Source organism: Chiloscyllium plagiosum, unplaced genomic scaffold (assembly GCF_037043375.1).
Source record: "Chiloscyllium plagiosum isolate Xiang-an unplaced genomic scaffold, Cpla_swu_hap1 HiC_scaffold_1, whole genome shotgun sequence".
NCBI classification, from domain to species: domain Eukaryota; kingdom Metazoa; phylum Chordata; class Chondrichthyes; order Orectolobiformes; family Hemiscylliidae; genus Chiloscyllium; species Chiloscyllium plagiosum.
Genome location: NW_028270139.1, coordinates 107,259,325 through 107,285,859, shown reverse-complemented (window position 1 = coordinate 107,285,859; position 26,535 = coordinate 107,259,325). Strand labels below are relative to the sequence as shown.

At 42.8% G+C, this 26,535-nt stretch overlaps 1 protein-coding gene across 1 annotated transcript in view; it reads left to right on the top strand.

Moving 5' to 3' along the window:
• The first annotated feature begins 284 nt into the window (after positions 1-284).
• The window catches only part of pik3c3 (phosphatidylinositol 3-kinase, catalytic subunit type 3), a 117,879-nt gene continuing 91,628 nt past the window's right edge, over positions 285-26,535 (top strand). Inside the window, exons 1-4 of the mRNA XM_043686708.2 lie at positions 285-442; positions 12,291-12,479; positions 14,744-14,887; positions 24,106-24,235. Coding sequence (XP_043542643.1) covers positions 375-442; positions 12,291-12,479; positions 14,744-14,887; positions 24,106-24,235 — 531 coding nt within the window. The 5' untranslated portion in view covers positions 285-374. The remainder of the gene's footprint in view (positions 443-12,290; positions 12,480-14,743; positions 14,888-24,105; positions 24,236-26,535) is intronic.

The window sequence follows — 26,535 nt, the reverse complement described above, 5'->3', positions numbered from 1 at the left end:
CATCCAGAGTAAAGTGGATCTTTGTTCAGGTTGTACATTATGTTGTGATTAGTCTCACTATTTTTGCCTTTTGAAGACTGTCAGTGCTCTCCTTCTGGTTCTCCAGGTTGAAATATATGCAGAATGGTGAAAGGACGTGCATGTCACTACCACCCTGTTCAGACAGTTAGATGTGAAGCTCATTGTGGTAGAGGCACAAGCTGAACTCAGAGACCCTGTGAGCTGTTACCCCGGACTGACCTCTGACCTGCGAACCGGAAGTGAACTTTCAGGCCGGTGGGAAGATGGCGGCCGTGGAGCCGTGAACTCGAAACGGTTTAAAATATCTCCGTCCGCCTGGGCCTGGGAAAGGAGCCAGTGACTTACCGAGAGGGATGGGCGACACGGAGAAATTCTACTATGTTTACAGCTGTGACCTGGATATTAACGTCCAGCTGAAGATGTGAGTGTGTGAGGGGGATGGGGAATGGGGGAGAGGGACCCCGGGGGGGGAGAGGGACCCTGCGGGGGGGAGAGGGACCCCCGGGGGGGGGGGGGAAGAGGGACCCTGCGGGGGGGGGGGGGGGGGAGAGGGACCCCCGGGGGGGGGGGGAGGAGAGGGACCCCGGGGGGGGAGAGGGACCCCCGGGGGGAGGGGAGGTGGTGGTGACGGTGATGGTGATAAATCAAGCGACCATAAGATTTGGGAGCAGACTGAGACCATTCAGCCCACCCAGTCTTCTCTGACACTAGATCATGGCTGATATGAACGGCAGCCCCGTTCTGCTGCCTTCTCCCTGTAATCCTGAGATCCACTTATCAATCAAGGAGCTGTCTATCTCTGTCTTAAATACACTCAATGACTTGGCCCCCTCAACCCTCTGCGGCAATGACTTTCACGGATTCAGTACCGTCTTGATGAAGAGATTCCTGCTTATCTCCATTCTAAAGGATCGTCCCTTCACTCTGAAGTTGTGACCCCGGGTCCTGGTCTCTCCAACATGTGGAAGCATCTTCTCCACATCCGTTCTGTCTCGGTCACTCAGTATTCTGTAAGTTATAATCAGATACCCCTCTCCTCCCATCCTTCTAGATTCCATCAAATCAGACCCAGGGTCCTCAATCACTCCTCATATGACAAGCTCTCCATCCTGGGGATATTTCTTGTAAAACTTCTCTGGAACTCCACCGATGCCAGCATATCCTTCCTTAGATTCGGGACCCAAAACTGCTCACAGTATTCCAAATATGGTCTGACCAGAGATTATACAGCAGCACATCTGTACACTTGTGATGAAATCCTCTTGAAATTAATACTAATATTCCATTTGCCTTCCTAACTGCCAACTGAACTTGCATGTTAACCTGAAGAGAATCTTGAATTTGGACTCTCAAGTGCCTTTGTACAATCATTCCTGGTTTAGAAAATAGTCTACACTTCTCCCTACTGAAATGTATAAATGTATGTACACCTTGCCCCATTGTAATCCATTTGCCACTTCTTTGCCCACTTGCCTGGCAAATCTAAATCTTTCTGCAGCCTCCGGCTTCCTGACTACTTTCTCTTCCTCCACCTTTCCTCACCAATGTCCTTAGTTCTTTCATTCAGATCATTAACGGTGGCTCAGAGGTTAGCACTGCAGCCTCACAGCACCAGGGACCCGGGTTCAATCCCAGCCTCGGGCAACTGTCTGTGTGGAGTTTGCACGTTCTCCCCGTGTCTGCGTGGGTTTCCTCCAGGTGCTCGGGTTTCCTCCCACAGTCCAAAGATGTGCAGGTTAGGTGAATTGGCCACACTAAATTGCCCATAGTGTTACATGCGTTAGTCAGAGGGAAATGGGTCTGAGTGGGTTACTCTTCGGAGGGTCGGTGTGGACTTGTTGGACCGAAGGGCCTGTTTCTACACTGTAGGGTATCTAATCTTATTAATAACATGAATGGTTTTGGTCCCAACATAGGTCACTGTGGAGCTCCATTAGTCACTGGCTGCCATCCTGAAAAAGACCCCTTTGCTAATATCCTCTGCCAGTCAGTCAATTGTTTATCTATGCCAGTACCTTGCCCCCTAACACTGAGCTCTTGTCTTGTTTAGCAGCACCTTGTCAAAGGCCTAATGATACAAATACATCACATTAACTGGTTCTTCTGTCTAATCCACTCATTACCTCTTCAAAGAATTCTAACAGATTTGTCAGGGGTATTGAGGAGAAAGGAAGTTTGAGTGGGATGTGCTGAGTGGTAGCAGAATTGACAGGTGATTATGACCAGAGACAATGGATGCTCAGGGACACGACCACAGCCCTGGACTAAGTGGTCTCGATTTGTCCTCTTATTTGTCCTGCACTTGGTCCAGGCAGTGACAGATTCTGGAGCAGGTCCTGTTTATCACCCTCACTTGCTGACACTTAACCACTCTCTTTCATTCTTTCATCTTTATTAAGTATTTCTAAGTAACGTTCCAGAATGCGGATTACTTTTAGACCATGGCAATGAAATAAATCCAGGTGAAATATTAGGTCAATTTGATTAATCCATGTGGAAAGATCCTTTCATTCCCATTTAGCCTTCAATCTTTGATCTGATTTGGATGCCTATCCCACATGCTGATCATTAAAATGCACTCTGTGTTGTCACAACTCCCTAGGGTAGTATACTAGAAATTAAGCCCAGCTATACTTGGAGTTATCACAAAAGATAAAGATTTTTAAACATATACAAAATTATCCAATAATATCTGATTTTCAGATTCAGAAATAATGGAGCAGGTTTCTGTATTTAACAAGCATTATTATTTGTTGCAAGTAATTTGACTCCAACTACAAGTAAACAGATATAAACAGTTGGTATGTGTTATGGGGAAAATCACCAGTCTCCGAGTCAGGGTACAATGATGGAGTGTATTGTACAAGGAAATACCTGACCTCCAGGGAAGGAAAGACACCCAACAGCACAGTGGTCAGCTGCAATTCTTCTCTCCACCTGGAGCACATGTCAAGATACCTTTATACATCTTGTGATACAATAGGGCAGTGATGAGATTATTGTCTTTGTCTTTGTAACATGATTTGCTTATGGCAATCATTGCTGAATCGTTGATGGTTTTGACATAGTCATTGTCAATTCCAGCACAGCCTTTGCTAATTTCAGTGCAGTTGTTGTTAGTTTCAATGCAGACATTGTCAGTTTCAGTGTCTTGTGGAAGTCCATTGCTGTAGTAATGGACACTAATCGCTCTTCCTGAGAAGGACAATTACTGCAGCCCTGGCTATTAGCACTTTGTATTGAGTCTGTATCAAGCTGTTAGCATTTCTATCAAAGGTGTTTGCTGAACCCAGGCACTTCAGCGGGCAATGTACGCTACTGTGTATTCTCTTCCCCCATCCACCTTAAACTAATCAACGAGTTTGTGAGTGCATTGTGCTGGCATTCTAATGGCTCCAGGCAGTGTCTGTATTTGCTCTGCTGTCTCTCTCCATATTGTGGTCCGGCAGTCATCTTATATGTCAAGTGGCCAACTGATAGCTCAGCGGCCATCTTATGAATCCATGTGCCTCGTGTCACCCGATCCCGTGCCTTCTCCCTCTTCACTCCCCCCTTTGTGGTCAAGGAGGTGACTTCGGAGATCTCCCGTAGACCACACAATTTACATGTAGATGTAGGTCATCTTAGCAGCTCCTCCTCCCTAGGGGTATCATGAGGTGCCAATTTCGTTGGGGGCTCTTCTGTGATGACACTCGCTGCTGGTACAGTTCTTGTCAGTAGCTCCTTACAGCAGAGCTTTAAACATCTGACTCCCACAGAACATGCCAGCAATGAGGAGAACTATCCTCAAATAGGGTCCCTTTGCCTATCAATCAATTTAGCCAGCTGTCTGTGATTGTGACCCCCCCCCCCCCCCCCCCCCCCCGTCGAAAATTATCTAGCTGGTCTCAAATATTCTTGATGGCTTCTGTAATGTTCTAAGAGGCAACAATAACATGGGTGAATACAACTGTCACCAATAATTGTACAAACTCCCCCTTGCTGTTCTAATTGATAATCTACCACGTAATGTGTCTGCTGTGTGTAGAGTCTGAGTTCAGCCAACTCTGTATTAATTGCTTCCAGAGCTTTTGAGGTATTATTGCCTATTAGTTAGGCCACATACAAGGTACTGATTGAGGATGATCAGCCATGATCATAATGAATGGTGGTGCAGGCTCGAAGAGCAGAATGGCGTACTCCTGCACCTATTGTCTATTGTAATTTCTGTTTTTAGTGCTGATGACCCCTCCTGTGTCCCCCCAAAGATAGGGATCCCAAGAATCCATATCCCAATGATGACCCCAAAGTAGTGGGGAACTACCAGTCAGCACAGAACTCCTGACTGTTGGAGCAGGTCACTATCCTTCTCTGAACATATCCCCTGCTGGGACTTGGTACAGTAAGGGATGCAATTGTCCCTACTGCAAACAGGTTTGGGAGGTCTGGGGTGTCTGTTGCATAAGCCCCCTTAAATAGAAAAACAAATCCCTTCGCTGCTCGGTAACATACATTGTCCTGTCCTTCCATCTGTCTGACTACTCACGTTGCCCCTAACTCCCGCATTAAGCCCCCCGCCCCCCCCAGCCCCCACTAAACTAGTGAGTATCAAATGCATATGTCCATGTAGCAGAGCTGACATGGGTGCCATTGCAGTGATACATGAATTGTCTACCCACGGTCACATTGCAGCATACTTGCTCGCTGCAGGTGAACTGTCCGCTAGTGACTGTACAGTGCTGATAAGTGCACTGAGTCTGGACACACGAGTCATTTTTGGGAACAAGAACACAAATGCTTCCCCTTCCCTGCCCTGTGAAACAGAATGGGTATTTACCCCCCACTAGGCTGGGGGACCTGGCCCCATGGGCCAGTGGTCCTGTTCAGCTGTACACATCTACCCTGGAGTCTCTGCTTGTATTTCCCTATCTGCCCTTTACACAATGCTTCCCAGGCTATATACATGTCGTGGGGGGTCCACAGCGGGATGGCCACAAATAGGGATTCCACTGATCGCACCAGTGGGTAGCAGACAGTTCAGTTCCCATGCATGCTGAGGTGGGTTTTATGGAAGAGGTTATCCTCAAATCCTGATCTGCTCCCAACGGTTGTGACATGTAAACACAGTGAAATACATACAGGTATATACATTTTGCAGCCTTGGGTGACCACTGCAGAGTAAAACCCTCCCTCATTATTACAGCAGATGTGAAAATCCTTGCTGGGATCTGGCAGCCTTAACCCAGGGGCCAACATGAGTTGAGTTTTAAGCTGACTGTTTGCCTCCTCCTGTTCTGACCCCCAGGTTACAGATTCTAAGGCTTGCCTCCTTTAATTAATCTCTGGATCGGTTCAGCCAATTTTGTGAACTCGGGAATAAAGCTCCGACTGTAGTTGAATAGCCCCATGACCTTCCTGACTCCCCTAAAAGTGGCAGGTCATGGCATCTGTTGGATTGCTTTCTTATGGTCGTTGGGCAGTTCTTTGAGTCCCTGGGATATAAGGTGTTCCAGGTATAAGACTGGTGTTTTGCCAATTTGTGCCTTTCTAGGGCTGACATTTAACCCTGCAGTTGCTGATTCCTGCAATGCTAGACATAAAGTTTCCTTGTGTCCTGGCCTGGATTCCGAGGCAATTAGGATATCATCTACACATGGGAGGGCAGTGCTACCCTCTGGTAAATCTACTCTCTTCATAATGTTGGTCATCACACTGTGAAATATAGTGGGGCTGTTGTGGAACCCTGTGGCAGGTGAGTCTACGTGTACTGCCTGTCCCTTAACACTGTCCCAGCACCGTCTGTACGGCCATAGCAGCCTCCTAGCAAGGTGTGCTGTCTACCAGTGGGACTTTTCTCCTATTCAAACTCTGTCGTTCTACTGCGGACTGACAGGGTATCATGATTACTCAATGTCCATGCTCCCTTCCTTGGTAACGTGCACCCCCCCCCTCACTCTCCCGATTGTGGCCTTTGACCAGGGCATCAGTAATAAGAACCAGGCTCGCAGCGCCAATTGTTGTGGGAAATATCACCAGCCTCAGAGTCACAGTCAGGGTTCAATGACGGAGTGTATTATACAAGGAAATGCCGGAGCTCCGGGAGAGAAAGACACCCACCAGCACAGTGGTCAGCTGCGATTCTTCTCTCCACCTAGAGCACATGTCAAGATACTTTTACACATCTTGTGATACAATAGGGCATTATTGTCTTTGTAACATGATTTGTTTATGCAATCATTGCAGAATCATTGATGGTTTCGATACAGTTAAGACATGCCCCCCACAGATCCCACTGTCACCATCCCTGCCCCCAGAACCCTGAGGGGAACACCACCCCTGCTCATGACTCCACCCCCATTCCCCCTACCACCACGCCCACTCCAGTTACAGGCTCTGCCCCCCCCCCTCAACGCCAGCTCCACACCTACTCCAGTTCCTAGATCCCAGCCCTGCTGTATTTTCACCAGTCACCCTGACCTCCCCCTCACTGTGGACGAACGATCAGTGCTCAGCAAAGGCCTCACGTTTATCCCCCTTCACCCACGCGTCAATGAATTTAATACACGCCGTGACGTCGAACACTTCTTCCGCTGCCTCCGCCTCCGAGCTTACTTTTACAATCAGGACTCCCATTCACCTTCCGAGGACCCCTTTGCCTGCCTCCAACACACTCCAACCACCTGGACACTCCATGCTGGCCTATTACCCACCCTCAACCTCTTCATTTTCAACTGCCGCTGAGACATTAACTTCCTCAACCTGTCTACCCCCCACTCCCACCTCTCACCCTCACAACGCGCAGCCCTCCACTCCCTCTGCTCCAATCCCAATCTCACCATCAAACCAGCAGATAAAGGGGGTGCAGTGGTAGTTTGGCGCACTGACCTCTACACCGCTGAAGCTAGACAACAATTCGAAGACACGTCCTCCTACTGCACCCCTCGACCATGACCCCCCCCCCCCATCACCAAACTGTCATCTCCCAGACCATAAAGAACCTCATCACCTCAGGAGATCTCCCACCCACAGCTTCCAACCTCATAGTCCGGGAACCCCGCACTGCCTGGTTCTACCTCCTTCCCAAGATCCACAAGCCTGACCACCCTGGCCGACCCATTGTCTCAGCCTGCTGCTGCCCCACCGAACTCATCTCCACCTACCTTGACACTGCCCTACCCCCTCTAGTCCAGGAACTCCCCACATATGATCGAGACACCACCCATGCCCTCCACCTCCTCCATGACTTCCGTTTCCCCAGCCCCCAATGCCTCATCTTCACCATGGACATCCAATCCCTCTCCACCTCCATCTGCCATGACCAGGCCCTCCAAGCCCTCCGTTTCTTCCTCTCCTGACGTCCCCAACAATACGCTGCCACTGACACTCTCATTCGTTTGGCTGAACTGGTCCTCACCCTTAACAATTTCTCCTTCGAATCCTCCCACTTCCTCCAAACCAAAGGGGTAGCCATGGGAACCTGTATGGGCCCCAGCTATGCCTGTCTTTGTTGGCTATGTAGAACTGTCCATCTTCCGTAGTTACACTGGCACCACTCCCCACTTCCTCCTCCACTACATTGATGACTGCATTGGTGCCACCTCGTGCTCCCGCAATGAGGTTGAGCAATTCATCAACTTCTCCAACACATTCCACCCCAACCTTAAATTCACCTGGACCATCTCTGACACCTCCCTCCCCTTCCTGGACCTCTCCACCTCCATTAATGACGACCGACTTGATACTGACATTTTTTACAAACCCACCGGCTCCCACAGCTACCTGGATTACACCTCTTCCCACCCTACCTCCTGCAAAAATGCAATCCCGTATTCCCAATTCCTCCGCCTCCGCCGTATGTGCTCCCAGGAGGACCAGTTCCACCACAGAAAACACCAGATGGCCTCCTTCTTTAGAGACCGCAATTTCCCTTCCCATGTGGTTAAAGATGCCCTCCAATGCATCTCGTCCACATCCCGCACCTCCGCCCTCAGACCCCACCCCTCCAACCGTAACAAGGACAGAACACCCCTGGTGCTCACCTTCCACCTACCAACCTTCACATAAACCAAATCATCCGACGATATTTCTGTCACTTCCAAAAAGACCCCACCACCAGGGATATATTTCCCTCCCCACCCCTTTCCGCCTTCCGCAAAGACAGTTTCCTCCGTGACTACCTGGTCAGGTCCACGCCCCCCCAACAACCCACCCTCCCGTCCTGGCACCCTCCCCTGCCACCGCAGGATTTACAAAACCTGCGCCCACACCTCCTCCCTCATCTCCATCCAAGGCCCTAAAGAGGTCTTCCACATCCATCAAAGTTTTACCTGCACGTCCACCAATATCATTTATTGTATCCGTTGCTCGCGATGCGGTCTCCTCTACATTGGGGAGACTGGACGCAACCTAGCAGAGCGCTTTAGGGAACATCTCCAGGACACTTGCACCAATCAACCCCACCGCCCTGTGGCCCAACATTTCAACTCCCCCTCCCACTCTGCCGAGGACATGCAGGTCCTGGGCCTCCTCCACTGCTGCTCCCTCACCACCCGATGCCTGGAGGAAGAACGCCTCATCTTCTGTCTCGGAACACTTCGACCCCAGGGATTTCACCATCCAAATGCCTCTTAAATGTTGCAATTGTACCAGCCTCCACCACATCCTCTGGCAGCTCCTTCCATACATGTACCACCCTCTGTGTGAAAACGTTGCCCCTTGGGTCTCTTTTATATCTTTCCCCTCTCATCCTAAACCTATGCCCTCTAGTTCTAGACTCCCCGATCCCAGGGAAAAGACTTTGTCTATTTATCCTATCCGTGCCCCTCATAATTTTGTAAACCTCTATAAGGTCACCCCTCAGCCTCCGACGCTCCAGGGAAAACAGCCCCAGCCTTTTCAGCCCCTCCCTATAGCTGAGATCCTCCAACCCTGGCAACATCCTTGTAAATCTTTTCTGAACCCTTTCAAGTTTCACAACAGATTTCTGATAGGAAGGAGACCAGAATTGCATGCAATATTCCAACAGTGGCCTAACCAATGTCCTGTAGAGCCGCAACATGACCTCCCAACTCCTGTACTCAATACGCTGACCAATAAAGGAAAGCATACGAAATGCCTTCTTCACTATCCTATCTGCAACTCCATTTTCAAGGAGCTATGAACCTGCACTCCAAGGTCCCTTTGTTCAGCAACACTCCCTCGGACCTTACCATTAAGTGTATAAGTCCTGCTAACATTTGCTTTCCCAAAATGCAGCACCTCGCATTTATCTGAATTAAACTCAATCTGCCACGTCTCAGCCCATTGGCCCATCTGGTCCAGATCCTGTTGTAATCTGAGGTAACCCTCTTCGCTGTCCACTACACCTCCAATTTTGGTGTCATCTGCAAACTTACTAACTGTACCTCTTATGCTCGCATTCAAATCATTTATGTAAATGACAAAAAGTATAGGGCCCAGCACCTATCCTTGTGGCACTCCACTGGTCACAGGCCTCCAATCTGATAAACAACCCTCCACCCCCCCCCCCCCCCCCCCCCTCTGTCTTCTATCTTTGAGCCAGTTCTGTATCCAAATGGCTAGTTCTCCTGTATTCCATGAGATCTAACCTTGCTAATCAGTCTTTTATGGGGAACCTTGTCGAACGCCTTACTGAAGTCCATATAGATCACATCTACTGCTCTGCCCTCATCAATCTTCTTTGTTACTTCTTCAAAAAACTCAATCAAGTTTGTGAGACATGATTTCCCACGCTCAAAGCCATGTTGACTATCCCGAATCAGACATTGCTTTCCAAATACATGTACATCCTGTCCCTCTCTATTCCCTCCAACAACTGGCCCACCACCGAGGTCAGGCTCACCGGTCTGTAGTTCCCTGGCTTGTCTTTACCGCCCTTCTTAAACAGTGGCACCACGTTTGCCAACCTCCAGTCTTCTGGCACCTCACCTATGACTATCGATGATACAAATATCTCAGCAAGAGGCCCAGCAATCACTTCTCTAGCTTCCCACAGAGTTCTCGGGTACACCTGATCAGGCCCTGGGGATTTATCCACCTTTAACCGTTTCAAGACATCCAGCACTTCCTCCTCTGTAATCTGGACATTTTGCAAGATGTCACCATCTATTTCCTTACAGTCTATATCTTCCATATCCTTTTCCACAGTAAATATTGATGCAAAATATTCATTTAGTATCTCTCCCATTTTTTTGTGGCTCCTCACAAAGGCCGCCTTGCTGATCTTTGAGGGGCCCTATTCTCTCCCTAGTTACCCTTTTGTCCTTAATATATTTGTAAAAACCCTTTGGATTCTCCTTAATTCTAATTACCAAAGCTATCTTATGTCCCTGCTTTGCACTCCTGATTTTCCTCTTAAGTATACTCCTACTTTCTTTATACTCTTCTAAGGATTCACCCAATCTATCCTGACATATGCTTCCTTCTTTTTCTTAGCCAAACCCTCAATTTCTTTAGTCATCCAGCATTCCCTATACCTACCAGCCTTCCCTTCCACCCTGACAGGAATACACTTTCTCTGGATGTTTGTTATCTCATTTCTGAAGGCTTCCCATTTTCCAGGTGAGTTGTCTTGCTGTGTTCTTCGAATGCACCTTATAGATGAAATACATGACTGCTACCAAATATCAGTGGTGGATGGAATGAATATTTGTACATGAGGTGCCAGTTAAGCAAACCGCTTTGTCCTGGATTTCAGGGTTTTGAGTGTTGTTGGAGTTGAATTCATCCGACAAGTAGGGAGTATTCCAATGCACCCCTGGCTTATGCCTTGTAGATGGTGAACAGGCTTTGGAGAGTTAGGAGGTGAGTTACTTGCTGTAGGATTCCTAGCCTCCAACCTGCTATTCATGACTAGACCAGTTCAGTTTCTGGTCAATAGTAACCCACAGTTTCCACCTGCCGTCATGAGTCTGAAATACTTAGTTTAATAATTAACCTTGCAGTTCAGGCAGCATCCTAGGAGCAACGAAATCGACGTTTCGGGCAAAAGCCCTTCATCAGGAATCCGGCTTTTGCCCGAAACGTCGATTTCGCTGCTCCTTGGATGCTGCCTGAACTGCTGTGCTCTTCCACTAATCCAGAATCTGGTTTCCAGCATCTGCAGTCATTGTTTTTACCTCCTTAATAATTAACCTGCTTGGTTGAATTATGACACTCCTTTGCTTTGCAATACCATTCACGTGCAATGATCACATTACTGATTGTTTTCTGTATTTTTCTTTGAAACAATGATTTGCTAATTGCTTTACAATAGATCATGTTTTTTTTAAAAAAAACAATTGATTAATCATGAATTTTGTATTACATTTGTTTTCTGCAGCCTGAGTTACTACAGATTCACATTGTATTGATAATTGTGTAGTGCCTGAAACTATGTGTAAATGATTGTGCCTGTTTTAGGAGATGTGGATAGAATTACCCTTATTTATAAGTCCTTATGCTTCTTTTAATTTCTGAGAGGAATTCAATAGTACAAATCAAAGTACTGACATAGAGACTGTGGTTGACGTGTCACTTTTGACATCCCAATGGCAGTGTAATTTAAGTTTAATGACACTGACCAGAGTGTAGACTGAATTTTATCAAGCAGTAGGAGATCATCCAGTAGTAGTAGTCTCATTATTTGGGCTTCTCATTAGTATGAACAATATTAGTGAAGAATGGGTTTCAGAAATATTTGAACTTCACATTTCCTTATGCAAACATTCATTGTGATTTAGTGTTTTGCTTTGCTCGAACAAGGTCTGCCTGTTTGCAAGTTGAGATGTTCAACTCTGGACTGACAATATAAACAGTGTTTTAACTAAACTATTAAGGTTCAAAATATCATTATTTTCCATTCATTGGTGACTATTCGGAGTTTGAAACTGATGAAGAACTACTTGGAGTTAGCCCTGCAGGAAAATGTGCACTTTAGTTTCAATAGGACTTCATGTACATTAGTAGAAGTTAAAAGGAACTTCTCGTTATAAAGTAGACTCATTGCTTTAAATTACTGACATGGTACTTGGTTGTAATCAATACTCTTTCATTAAAGTATAGAATGTGTGACTATGTAATGCATCACTTAAAGTTTTTTTTAAAAATTATTGGTATTCTGAACAATGAAGATTTTAGTAATTGTACATGAGAAGTAGAATAGATATGCAACTGAAATATTTTCACTTAGATAATAAAGCACAATTTTTAGATTGCTAACCTTTCTTTGTGAATGCCGCATAATGTGCTGATATTTTCCGATATTATCTCGTGTCTTTCTCTTAATGCAGTGGAAGCTTGGAAGGCAAACGGGAGCAAAAAAGCTATACAGCCCTTCTGGAAGATCCATTGCTTAAATTTTCAGGCTTGTACCAGGAAACTTGCTCTGATCTCTATGTGACGGGGCAAGTATTTGCAGAAGGAAAACCTTTGGCTCTTCCTGTTCAGACGTCTTATAAAGCTTTCAGCACAAGATGGAAGTAAGTATATCTTGCTGTTGAGATTTGTGATGGTGGCTTGGATATTTTTTCTTAGTTGTCTTGACAAAGTATTAGGTCTTTATCAGCTTCTAGAATATTTCATATAAAATGAATGCCAGCTTTTTAACTTTCATTATAATTTTAACCCTTAATCTTCATGTTTAACTCAACATTTTGCTGTTTGCTTAAAAGATAAATTGCAGAATCCTGACTAAAATAGCTCAGTGAGTTGGAAACAATTTTATCTTTTCAAATAATTATGCATTATAGAGGGGGATTCAAATTACTTTCTTCAGTTTAGAACCTGCCAGTTTTTAACAAGTACAGACAGAATCTGGAAGAAAGTATTTTTGGTCAGCAAAGCGAAAGTAAGAAATTGGCTGAACAAAACTATGTTTGTTTCTAAAATAAAATTCCATATTTTAATTTAATGGATTAGTTGGTTAGTGTGGTTCCACCACTGGACACAGACCTGGAAAATAATGGTCAAATAACGGGTTGGGAGCAATTGAAATAACTTCAGCCATTTCAGAGTGCAAATACAGTTTGAAAACATAAGTTATTTCTGATCAGTGTATTTGGTAGAGGGACAGAAAGGAAATGGAGTAGCAAATGAATTGCACTTTGACAACATGTTAATAAAATTAGCATTTCAAGAAGAAAGCTATCGACTACATTGCTAAGAACAGCCAGAGATTAATCGTCATGTTAATAGTTTTGCATGGTTCCAAATAAATTGCATTTGAAAACAATTGTTATTCTCCTCTCTATCAAATAAGTTTTAGTTCATGCAAGTTTGCACTGTGTGCCACTGGATGTCAACTCTGTTTAATTTCCTTTTATGATATCTTGATGCAACTGAGTGATTTGATTGGCCAACACAGCAGGTAATTAACAGTCTACTGCATTGACATGGAACTGGAGTCACATATAAGTCAAACCAGATAAGGGTGACAGATTTCCTCCTCAAATGACATTAGTTAATCAGATGAATTTTTACATCAATGATTACATGTTGCCATTAAATTATATGTAATTCCAGGTTGCAAGCAATTCAAATGTGACCATCTGGCATGGTTTGGTTTGAACCCATGCATCCAGATCATTAACCTAGGGCTCTGGATTACTCGCTTAGTGACATTACCATTATGCCACTGTCTCCCCATTTTCAGCCATGATTTATATTAATACTTGCCGTATGCATTATGCTTCTGCATTTCTTTTTCTTTAGTTTGGTCAATTATTTTCAGAACTTTTACTATTGAAGACCCTCTCCCTTCCCTTTTCTAGTTTTGAGGAAACGTTTGGAGCTCAAGGTTGTGGTTGACTTGCTGAATGTTGCCAACATTTTGTGGTTTTATTTCAGATATTCAGTTTTTATCCTTTTGGGAGTTTTTCCATGATGTTTATTGAAATCATATTATCATGAATGTTAAATCTTGTGATCTTGGTTTTTGGCTACACTTACATGGGAGGTGTCGGCTTAGTGGTATTATCATTTACCTGTTAATGCAGAGCTCCAGGTAATGTTCTAGGGTGCCAGGTTCAAATGCCACCATGTCAGATGGTGGAACTTGAACTCAGTAAAATATCTCAAATTAAGATTCGAATGATAACCATGAATTCATTGTTGATTGTTAGGAAAAAGCCATCTGTTTCACTAATGTCCTTTTACGGAGGGAAATCTGCCAGCCTCACCTGGTCTGGTGTTCATGTGACACCAGACGCACAGCAGTTAAGTTGACTCTCAACTGCCCTCTGAGCAATAAATGCAGGCCTGGCAAGTGACTCCCTCATCCTGTGAATGAATTTTAAAAAAGCAGAAAAATCACTCTGTGATTGGTTTCATGACAATACGATTACCAAGGAATTAATTTGTCATTAAATGGTGTGAATTTCTTTTTGTTGTTTTACAGTTTTTAAAGTTGAGTGTTGCAGCTGAAAGGCTCCAGCATTTCATGGTGTTAATTATCACCTTTTTAATAAAGTGTTAGAAATAAATAACCATAACAAACTTTTAAACAGCAATGTTAGTGGCTCAAGGCTTTTATCCAATTTTTTTTTAATCTCTTGCCTTCTTTCTGTTTTCATTTATTTTCAGTTTTTGCAAATTATTTAAGCATTTTTCAAAAAGAAACTAAATTTAATAGTGGAAACATAAATTATTAAACAGATAAAATGAAAAGTTATTGGTCAAATTATACAAAACTTATTTATAAGATTTAGTTTCTTTAGGTTAAAAATACTTCCTTGGTATTTTGCAGCTGGAATGAATGGTTAAAATTACCTGTGAAATATCCAGATTTACCACGGAATGCTCAGGTTGCTCTCACAATCTGGGATGTTTACGGACCTGGAAAAGCTGTCCCGATTGGAGGAACTACTGTTAGTCTTTTTGGAAAATATGGGTAAGATGAACTGTCTGCTCATGTGACTTTAACACTTGTTTTAAACATAGGCTGAAACGGTTGGAGGCACTGAGTAGTGCACAGGCCCTGACAATATTCTTGCAATAGTCCAGTTACATCACTAGCATCTACCTGACGATGTTGAAAATTGCCCAGGTATGTCCTGTACATAAAAAGCAGGACAAATCCAATCCGGCCAATTATCGCCCCTTCAGTCTACTTATCGATCATCAGTAAAGTGATGGGAGGTGTGATCAATAGTGCTATCTACCAGCATCTGCTCAGCAATAACCTGCTCAGTGGTGCCCAGTCATCTCCTGACCTTATTACAGCTTTGGTTCAAAATGGACAAATGAATTCCAGAGGTGAAGTGAGAGTAAGAGCAGTTGATATCAAGGCTGTTTTTTTACTGAGTGTGGCATCAGGGAGCCCTAGCAAAACTAGAATCAATTGGCATCAAGGGACATACTCTCCACTGGTTAGAGTCATACCTGATACTTAGGAAAACGGTCATGGTTAGTGGAGGTCAGTCATCTCAATTCCAGGACATCTCTCAGGGTAGTGTCCTAGGCTCAACCAACTTCAGCTGCTTCATTAATGATGTTCCCTCCATCATAAGATCAGAAATGAGGATTTTGCTGATGCTTCCATAAATGTTCAGCACCATTCACAAGCAGTTGCAGTCCATGTTCAAATGCAACAAGATCTGGACAATATCTAAGCTTGGGCTGACAAGTGGCAAGTAACATTTATGCAACACAAATGCTAAGCTATGACCATCACCAATAAGAGACAATCTAACCACCACCCTTTGATATTCAATGGTGTTAATGAATCCCTCACTATCAACATCCTGGGCGTTATCATTGATCAGAAACACAACTGGACTCACCACATAAACATTGGCTACTACAGCAGGTCAGAGGCTAGGGTTACTGCGGTGAATAGCTCACTTCCTGACTCCTCACAGTCTGTTCACCATCTACTAGGTACAAGTCCAGAGTGTGATTGAATACTCCCCACTTGTCCAGATGGGTGCAACCCAACTACACTCAAGAAGGTTAACACCATCCAGGACAAAGCAGCCTGCTTGATTGGCATCATAAACAAGCATTCAATCCCTCCATCACTCAGTAGCAGCAGTGTGTACTATCTACAAGATGCACTGCAGAAATTCACCAAAGATCCTCAGACACCACCTTCTAAACCCACAACCATTTCTATCTAGAAGCACAAGGGCAGCAGATACGTGGGAACACCATCACCTTCAAATTCCCTTCCAAGTCACTCACCATCCTGACTTGGAAATATATCGCCGTTCCTTCACTGTCACTGGGTCAAACTCCTGGAATTTCCACCATAATGGCATTGAGGGGTAACCTTCAGCAGGTGAACTACAGTTCAATAAGGCAGCTCACCACCACCTTCTCAAGGGCAACTAGGGACAGGCAATAAATGCTGACCCATTTTAATGAATATATTTTTAAAAATATCTCTGGCTCAATGACTCACTGCAATATTAGGTGAGATTTTTATGGCATGCATAAAATTTCAGCTACAAAGCATATGATTAGAATAGAATAGAATCCCTACAGTATTGAAGCAGGCCCAACAAATCCACACTAACTCTCTGAAGAGTAACCCATCCAGACCCATTCCCCAACCCTACTACTCTACTTTTTACCCCTGACTAATGCACCTAACCTACACATTCCTGAACACTCCAGGGCAACTTAGCATGGCCAATTCACCTAACCTGCACATCTTTGGATTGTGGGAGGAAACTGGAGCACCCGGAGGAAACCCACACAGATATGGGGAGAATGTGCAAACTCCACACAGACAGTTGCCTGAGGCTGAAATTGAACCCGTGTTCCTGGCGCTGTGAGACAGCAGTGCTAACCACTGAGCCACCATGCCTCCTTTAGTAGAGTAAAAAGCTTCAGATGTTTTTTATTTTGTTAAATGTGGTAATCAAAGCTTTAGAATTAATGAGGCATTCATCAGTATTCGGAATTGTAAATAGATTCATTTAAAAGTTAGCAACAGTGGCATTAATTGTACATGATACTTATAAACAAAATTTGGATACTTGGTTGGCTGTAAGGAAACTATGTGGAGCAAGATCTCTCAAAACCCAGATTTGACGAGGAAGCAGAAAACACTTTTGAGAAGGAACTCTGCCATCTAAAGCAAAGACGTGACTCAATATCATGTGAATTGTCATGTGAGTGACCTCCAGTGCCTCTGTCTAAATTTATCTCTGTTTACATATGTTGATATATAATTTATATATAGTTCAGACCTCCTTGCATTTTAACTGTTCAGTTGAGGATACCATTGATTGTTCTCTGGAGCATTAATGTGTTTGAGAGTTTGGTAGTGATTTTTGCACCTTCAACAGTGAATGAAACATGCACTTTTGTTTGTCTTTACATTGGCTATTAGTCTCTTCAGTTCTCCAATAAATATATGGATTAGGTTGTTGTTTTGAAGAAAACATTTTTTTAAACTTGTTTTCTTCAACTCAAAATGAGTTAAGATTGACTTTAATACAGCCTGCACATGAGAATATTATTAGATGATGTTAAAACCTTGATGAAGAAATGATTTATCTCGTCTTGAATAAAATGGGATCAAGTTAGTAAATGCCTGGAGAGGTGTCAGCTGAATGTTGACAGTCCAAATGCACTTACAAAGAGCAATAGAGTTATAGAATTGTACAGCATGGAAACAGACCCTTAGGTTCAACTTGCCTATGCAGATCAGGTTTCCTAAATTAATCTAGCACCACTTGCCAGCAATTGGCCCATATCCTTCTAAACCTATCCTATTCATGTATCCATCCGAATGCATTTTAAATGGTATAATTGTACCAGCCTCCACCACTTTTTCTGGCAGCTCATTTTATATACACATCACCCTCTGTGAAAAAGTCACCCCTTAGGTCCCTTTTTAAATCTTTTCCCTCTCACCTTAAACCTACGCCCTCTAGTTTTGGACTCCCCTATCCTGCAGAAAAGACCTTGGCTATTTATCCTATCCATGCCTCTGATGATATTATAACTGTCTATAAGGTGACCCCTCAGCTTCTGATGCTCCAGGGAAAACAGCTCAGCCTCTCTCTCTAGCTCAAACTTGCCAAACCCTGGCAACATCTTGTAATTTCTTCTGAACCCTTTCAAATTTCACAACAATCTTGCTATAGTAGGGAGATCAGAATTGGATACAGTATTCCAAAAGTGGCCTAACTAATGTCCTGTACAGCTGCTACATCACTTCCCAACTTCTATACTCAATTCACTGATCAATAAAGGCAAGTGTAACAAAAGCTGCCTTCTCTATCCTATCTATGTTTGACTCCACCTTCAAGAAACTGACTCCTAAGGACTCTTTGTTCGGCAACTCTCTTCAAGACTTTACCATTAATTGTGTAAGTCCTGCCATGATTTGCTTTGTCAAAATGCAACACCTCACATTTATGTAAAATAAATTCTATCTGCCAGTCCTTGGCCCATCAATCCATCGTATCAAGGTCCTGTTGATATCTGGGATAACCTTCTTCACTTTCGACTATACCATCAATTTTGGTGTTATCTACAAACTTATTAACCATTTCTCCTATATTTTTATACATTACTTTTGTTGACAGAAGTTAGTGGACCCAGTACTGATCCTTGCAGCACACCGCTGGTCGCAATCCTCCAGTTCAAAAAGCAACTCTCCACCATCACCCTCTGTCTCCTAATGTTAAGCCAGTTTTGTATCCAAGTGGCTAGCTCTCCCTGGATTCCATGTGATCTAACCTTGCTAACCAGGCCATCTTATATGTAACCTTGTCGAACAAGAGTGAATTATTTTATTTTGAAGAATTTGTTACATGTATTATAATTTTTTAAATGATGCTTGGAGGCTTGTGAAATACTTTGAAAATTAGATCTTATGTAATTATTGGATGGAAAAATAAAAGATTTTTATTTCTGGGATGACGGCCTTGTTAGCACTTGGGATCAGTACTGAGAACTCACTTTGTTCTTTGAGATACTTGGATGGACTATTTTGTGTGTTGATCTGGACTGGGGATGGTCCGGTGGATGTGGAATTGTGGTGGGTGCAATTCAGTTTTGAGAAATATTAGGTATATTTGGGAATAATGATAAGTAAACTTGAGTGGTGATATGTTTATCAAGAGTGGAGGTATAAGATGCTGAAAGGCCTCCAATTGGAGAGATGGTTTTGGGCCAGTACATGTATGTGTTCTGATATTATCTAGCAATATAAGTACATCAACCTTTTTTAAATGATTTCAGAAGGAGAAGGTATTTACACAAATTAGATTCTAGGTTTTATACACAAGTTTGCACAAGTGATGAATCAATTAAATTCATATAAAGTTAGTTGGCCACCAGTTGTTGTAGTGCCAGTAGATTTTCTTTTCCACTGTGAATAGTGAACAGCACTACAGTCCCAGAGGGCCATTGGCTCTCATTAGAGAGGAGGTAGAGTTGACCTGAAGGTCACCAAGCCTCCACTAAGGCTGAGAAGGTGGGCCTTCTTGGTGCCTTCATCTGACAGAAACTGAGCTCATGCTGCTGGCGTCAATTAAACATAAGCAGGCCAGGCTGCAGAGATGGTTTTAAAATCAACTGAAGTTTATCATGCAAAAGAAAGCAAATTGAAACAAAACCGGCTGTCCATCTATCTATGTTTAGAACACAGTTTAAAATATTTCAAATGCCCAGCCAAACAAAATCCCATCTACTCCCCCAACACTATCACTTTACAGTGAATCAAAATCCAGAGAATTTTTCCTTCTATATGAAATCTGTAGACTGAATTTCTTGCTCTTTTTCAGTTCCAGTTGTGTGTGCTGTGAAGTCTTTTTCTTTGACTGTCATAACTGAGATGTTAGACTTTTCAGCTTTTAATAACCAGTGCTGATTTCTAATCAAATAGTTACGGTCTGAAAGTTTCACAAACTGAAACCATTACGCTGAGGCTATTTTATTTCCTTGGTAAAAACAATGACTGCAGATGCTGGAAACCAGATTCTGGATTAATGGTGTAGGAAGTGCACAGCAGTTCATGCAGCATCTGAGGAGCAGTATTTCCTTGACTGCTCTGAACAAACTCCTGTTTTTTTTAGGAGAAACTATTGTTGCTTGTAACTTCAATCAAGTTTTCTTCAAATTGAATTCAAAAGGTTTTAACTAATTTAAAAGCATGCACATTGTAACATCTGCTAAGCTAATGGCTTAATGTTTTATTTCTCTCCTGTCATAAACCCTATCAAAATAAGTAAACTTCTGTTAACACTCCTGGAGGCCTTCAATTATTTGCTTTCTTACACATAGTAAATTAAAATCATCGTTTTGAAAAGACTTGTCTCGTTGATTATTAAATCCTTGATAGACACAGACCAAGCTACTAGTTTAAAATACAAACTTAAAAACCCTTTTCATCCCACAAGCAATAGCCTGGTTAACAACAATAGTTAACCTCTCAGAATTATACTTGACAGGCAATGTCCCAGACACTACAATTGCAATCCCTGGTTATGCCCTTTACCACTGACAGGACAGACTGACCAGGAGTGTCAATATTATGGTATACAGGTAGGAAGGAGTTTCCCTGATAGTCCTTAACATTGACTGCAGACACCATGCAGTGTCATGGCATCAGATCAGACATTAGTAAGGAATCTACCAACTATCACCCCCCTCAGCTGATGAATCAGTTTTCCCTTTGAATGCCACTTGGCAGACACAATTTAGGATGCAGAATATACTCTGATTGGAGGACGTTGATATTCATCACCAAAATGGCTGGGTATCATTACTACAGAGCATAGTGGCTGAGACCTAAAGAACATAGCTAGTAGACTGGGCTTGTAACAGGAAGAGAGACAACAAGAGGGGAAAATGGCGCTTGACCTTATTCTCACAATCTACCTGTCACTGAAACATCTGTCCATGAGGCTGTTTGAGTGACCACTACACAACCATTGTGGAAGCCAAGTTCTGCCTTCACATTGAGGATAAATCTTTATTGTCACATGTGGTACCACCACTGTGCTGAATGGGATAGATTTCAAACAATGCAGTGCTTTGATTGTTGAAAGTTAATAATCTCAGCCACAGGCTATCTCTTTCTGCAGGAATTCCTTAATGTAATGTTCTATGCCTAACCATTTTTTGCTGCTTCATCAATGACCTTCCCTCCATCATAACATCAATTATGGGGACGTTCTCTGATTCTACAATGTTCAGCACCATTTGCAACTCCTCAGATACTGAAGCAGTTTGTGTTCAAATGTACCAAGACCCGCACAACATCCCAGATTGGGTTGTAAAGTGCAAGTAAACATTTGCATCACGAGTCATGCTTGTGAAAAAGCTTGGAAACGAACACTTTGGTCCAACTAGTACCACTTGGTGCATTTGGCCCATATCCCTCCAAATCTGCCTGTTCATGAACTTATCCAAATGCCTTTTAAATGTTGTAACTGTACCTGCATCCACCACTTCCTCTGGCAGTTCATTCCACACACAAACCAGTCTGTGTTTAAAAAAAAAGTTGCCCCTCATGTCCTTTCTAAAATGTTCTCCTGTCACCTTAAAACATACGTCTCGTTTTGAACTTCCCCCACCCTAGGGGAAAGACCTTTCCTATCTACCTTACCTCTGCCCCTCATAATTTTATAAACTTCGCTAAGGTCAACCTTCAACCTATGCTCCAGTGGAAAATGTTCCATCCTATTTTTATAACTTGAATCCTCCATTCCCAGCAACATCTTGGTAAATTTTTTTTCTGAACCCTTTCCAATTTAATAAAATCAAGAAAAGACCTCACCAACATCCTATGCAGTCTCAACATGAACACCTGAGCAATGAGTGCAAGCATGGCAAACTCGATCTTAACCACTCTGTCGACCTCTGGCACTGACTCTAATAAGAGAAAATCTAACCAGAACCCCTTGACAAACAATAACATTACTTTATTTGAATCTCTCAGTATCAACATCCCGAGATTATCATTAATCAGAAATTGAACTGAATCAGCCTAAATACTATAAAAACATAGAAAACTGGTGCAGGATGAGGACCTACGAATCTGCACCACCATTTAATATGATCATGGCTGATCATGCAATTTCAATATCACATCCCGCTTTCTTTCCACATCTCTTGATCCCATTAGCAATGAGGACCAAATTTAGCTCCCTCTTGAATATATCTAACAAACTGGCCCCAACAGCTTTCTGTGGTAGAGACTTGCAAAGGTTCACAACTCTGAGTGACCCCCATTCTTCCAAATTCCAGTGAATACAAGTCCAGTTGATCCAGTCTTTCTTCATATATCAGTTCTACCATCCTGGGAATCAGTCTGGCGAATCTTCACTGGACTCCCTCAATACCAAGCATGTCCTTCCTCAGACTAGAAGATCAAAACTGCACACACAAGATGTGGCTCACCATGACCCTGTATAACTGCAATAATATATCACTTCAAGAGTAGGTTGAAAATTGGGCATTCTTTGGTGAGTGACTCTTTGCTAACTCCACACAGTCTGTCCAGCATGTACAGGAAATAAGTCAAATTTGTGATGGATTGCTCTCCCCTTTGCCTTTGAGTGCAATTCCAACATCTCTGAAGAAACTCAGCACCAAACAGAACAAAGCAACCTGCTTGACTGGCAACTCTATTAACACTTAAAAATGTGTTGCTGGAAAAGCGCAGCAGGTCAGGCAGCATCAAAGGAGCAGGAGAATCGACGTTCTGCAGTCCTCATTTTCTCCCAACTCTATTAACACTTTCAACATTCACTCCCTGAATCAGTAATGCGCAGTAGCAATGTGTACTATCTAAAGATTCACTGCAACAACTCACCAGGTCTCCTTAGAACCTTCCAAACCTGAGACCTCTACCACCTAGAAGGATAAGGGCAGCAAATGTTAGATTCTCTACAGTGTGGAAACAGGCCTTCGGCCCAACAAGTCCACATTGACCCTCCGAAGAGTAACCCACCCAGACCCATTTCCCTCTGACTAACGCACCTAACCTGTGGGCAATTTAGCATGGCCAGTTCACCTGCCCTGCACATCTTTGGACTATGGGAGGAAACCCACGCAGACATGAGAATGTGCAAACTCCACACAGACAATCGCCTGAGGCTGGAATCGAACCTGGGACTCTGGTGCTCTGAGGCAGCAGTGCTAACCACTGAGCCACCATGCTGCCCCCAAAATATGTCACCATCCGAACTTGGAACTGTATTGCTGTTGCTTCAGTCTTGCTGGATCAAGTTCCTGGAGCTCCCGCCCTAACAGCTTTGTACATGTACCTACAAAACGTGAGCTGCCACAAAGAAGCAGCTCCCCACTACCTCAAAGACAATTTAAGGATGATTAATAAAACAACAAAAAAATCATCTGACAGCTGTCCTCATGAACATTTCCTTGTAAACTGCTCTCTATAAACTCTTTGTTGAAAGGAAAAGCTAGCAACTCCACATCCCATGAATGAATTTTAAAAAACGCAATGTGGAAAATTAGAGCAGCTGTTAGAAGCTTTAAAAAAATTAATTTTTGACACAAACAATGATTAATTATTTCTGTCTGGGAGAATTGGTGAAGAATGTTCTGTATTATTTAAACGCAACCCTGGTTAATCTTTTGATCAGGTATTTGCAGAGAGCTTCGGTCTGGAAATTGTCTTTACTGCTTGTGATGTCATTGTTTTTCTATTCACCAAAGTTAATTTTGGGATCATCCCACTTTATTCTGTTCCAAAAATTATTATATATGCTATGTGCAGAAAATAGCTAAATGGAATTCATAAAGTTTTCACTTGATTCCATTTGTCGTGTGTTATCAACTTCTGACTTTGAAGTTATTGAATTATTCAGGTTTCTTTATTATGGTTATTGAAATAATCATATTTATTCTCTAACTTTTTGTTGCATTTATTGCTTATTTTGGCTATTGAATATTTCTCCCTTCTTTTGTTTCATTTATGTTTGGTAACTCGGTCGTGTGACTGTTTACTAAATGAGCTTCTCAGGATTCAGTAGATTTTCTCGTGACTATCAATGGCTGTCTTTGAATTTAATCATCAGACATTGCTGTTTGGTTTGATGCTTGAATTATGTGCTATGGATGACCTAATTCAATTAAATTTGCCAGTAATGTGCTTCCTCTTGTGTTGTTAATTTTCAGCATGTTTCGACAAGGCATGCATGACTTGAAAGTTTGGCCAAATGTGGAAGCAGATGGGTCTGAGCCTACTAAGACAGCAGGCAGAACTAGCAGCAATGTATCCGAAGATCAAATGAGCCGTCTAGCAAAGGTAGGATTATTACACTCCTTTTTAAAAGTGCTGGTGTGACTTTCATAGGTAAAGAAGTAAACTATTATTAAAATAATTCTTATGTAACTGAGGAGCTGAAAGGCTTCTTTTATTTGATGTGATGCTTTCTCTTGCGCACTTAAATTCATAGGAAAGTCATTCTACTGGGTTAAACGCATATTGCATTGGCTGTTTGAAAATCACAAAGTTTCCTGTTTTATTAAATTTCCTAATTGAAATAGACAACAACTGTGCCTATATCAATTATGAATGTCTGAAGCATTCCCTTAAATTTTCATTAATGCTAGACCTCAGGATTTTACGCTTGTGAACTTTCAAAAGTCTGACTGTGTGGTTCACACTGCTGCCTCACTGTACCAGAGACCCAGGTTTGATTCCAGCCTTGGGTGACAGTCTGTGGAGTTTGCACATTCTCCCTGTGCCTGCATGAGTTGCTGTGGTTTTCTCCCTTAGTCCATAGATGTGCAGGTCAGGTAGATTGGTCATGGTAAATGTGGGGTTACAGAGATAGGGTGGCACTGGGTCATATGCTCTTTGGAGCATCATTGTGGACTCGCAATGGGTCGGATGACATCTTTCTGCCCTGTAGGGAATCTATGATTCTTAAGATGGAGAACAATCGATGATGATTGTTAGTCAAATCTTCAAATTTACAGATGCTTAAGTAATTTGTATATAGTACCAAAGCAAGAGCAGGTGAAAATATGTTGTGCTTCATGCAAGAAAACTGGAAAGCAAGTAAAACTGAATTAAGACTAGCAATAGGATTAAGAAAATTTTTAGCTTGCATTTTATCAAGAAATAAAATTAAAGCTTTTTGAACAACACAGTAGGCACAGCTAGAGAAAGAAAGCATAATTTGCAATTTCTTTAAGATAATTGATGTTTTGACTCATGCTGAGGTCTGATCAGGTGCTACTTTTGTTTGTTGGGTATTGAAATAGAACATAGTTCTGCAAACAATGATCAAACTATGATTCAGGACTCTATGTAGTTAAGAGGTCCTGGAACATAGCGACCTGCTGTTCTATGTACTGATTAGTTAATTTGTTGGAAGGGAAGGATCCTCTTGTTGGGATTAGGTATTCTAAAGTGAGATTTTTTCAGAAGGAGCCTGAGCTCTATTATAGTTTTTAATCTGTGGAAAAATGGCTGGACTGTCCAGTATTTGCCCTCCACATACCTCAATGAACTCAATCCACATTAATTCTCTCTTTAGTTTCCTTTATGTGCTCCTCTTGCTGTTTGCAGTGGCTCTGTTCTTTATTATTTCCTTTCTAAGCTTGCATCTTCTCTTTCAAAACTGTTTGGTTCATCATTTTCATTCCTTGTAATCATGGTTTGGTAGTTTTTTTTGTCTTTTCATCTGGCTTCTATTTTCCCTGCTTTTTGCCCCTCCCCCTTCCCCTTCACCCTCAGGAAGAGATTTGGGATGTTTGATACACTCATTTTAATATCACAAAACAAAATGCTTTTAAATTGGTTAGGTTACTGTTGAAATTTGCATGCAATTCTGGTCTCCTTCCTATTGGAAAGATGTTGTGAAACTTGAAAGGGTTCAGAAAAGATTTACAAGGATGTTGCCACGGTTGGAGGACTTGAACTAAAGGGAAATGTTGAATAGGCTGGGGCTGTTTTCCCTGGAGCATCGGAGGCTGAGGGGTGACCTTATAGAGGTTTATAAAATCATGAGGGGTATGGATAGGATAAATAGACAAAGTCTTTTCCCTGGGGTGGGGGAGCCCAGACTAGAGGGCATAGGTTTAAGGTGAGAGGGGAAAGATATAAAAGAGACCTAAGAGGCAACTTTTTCACACAGAGGGTGGTACGTGTATGGAATGAGCTGCCAGAGGAAGTGGTGGAGGCTGGTACAATTGCAACATTTAAAAGGCATCTGGATGGGTATATGAACAGGAAGGGTTTGGAGGAATGTGGGCCAGGTGCTGGCAGATGGGACTAGATTGGGTTGGGATATCTGGTCGGCATGGACTATTTCCGTGCTGTACATCTCTATGACTATGACTCTATAAATTAAATTTCACTGACTGAATAAGAGAAAGGGAACAGGAGTAGGATTGGACCCCTCATTTAGTAGAATCATGGCTGATCTGACACTCTTTACATATACTTTCCTGCCCTTTCTCTTAACCATTGATTCCCCTACTGATCAAGAATCTATTTATCTCAGCCTAAGTATACAAAGGATTCTGTCCCCACTGCTCTCTGTGGCAACGAGTACCAAAGGCCCTCAACCGACTGAGAAGAAACTCTTCCTCATC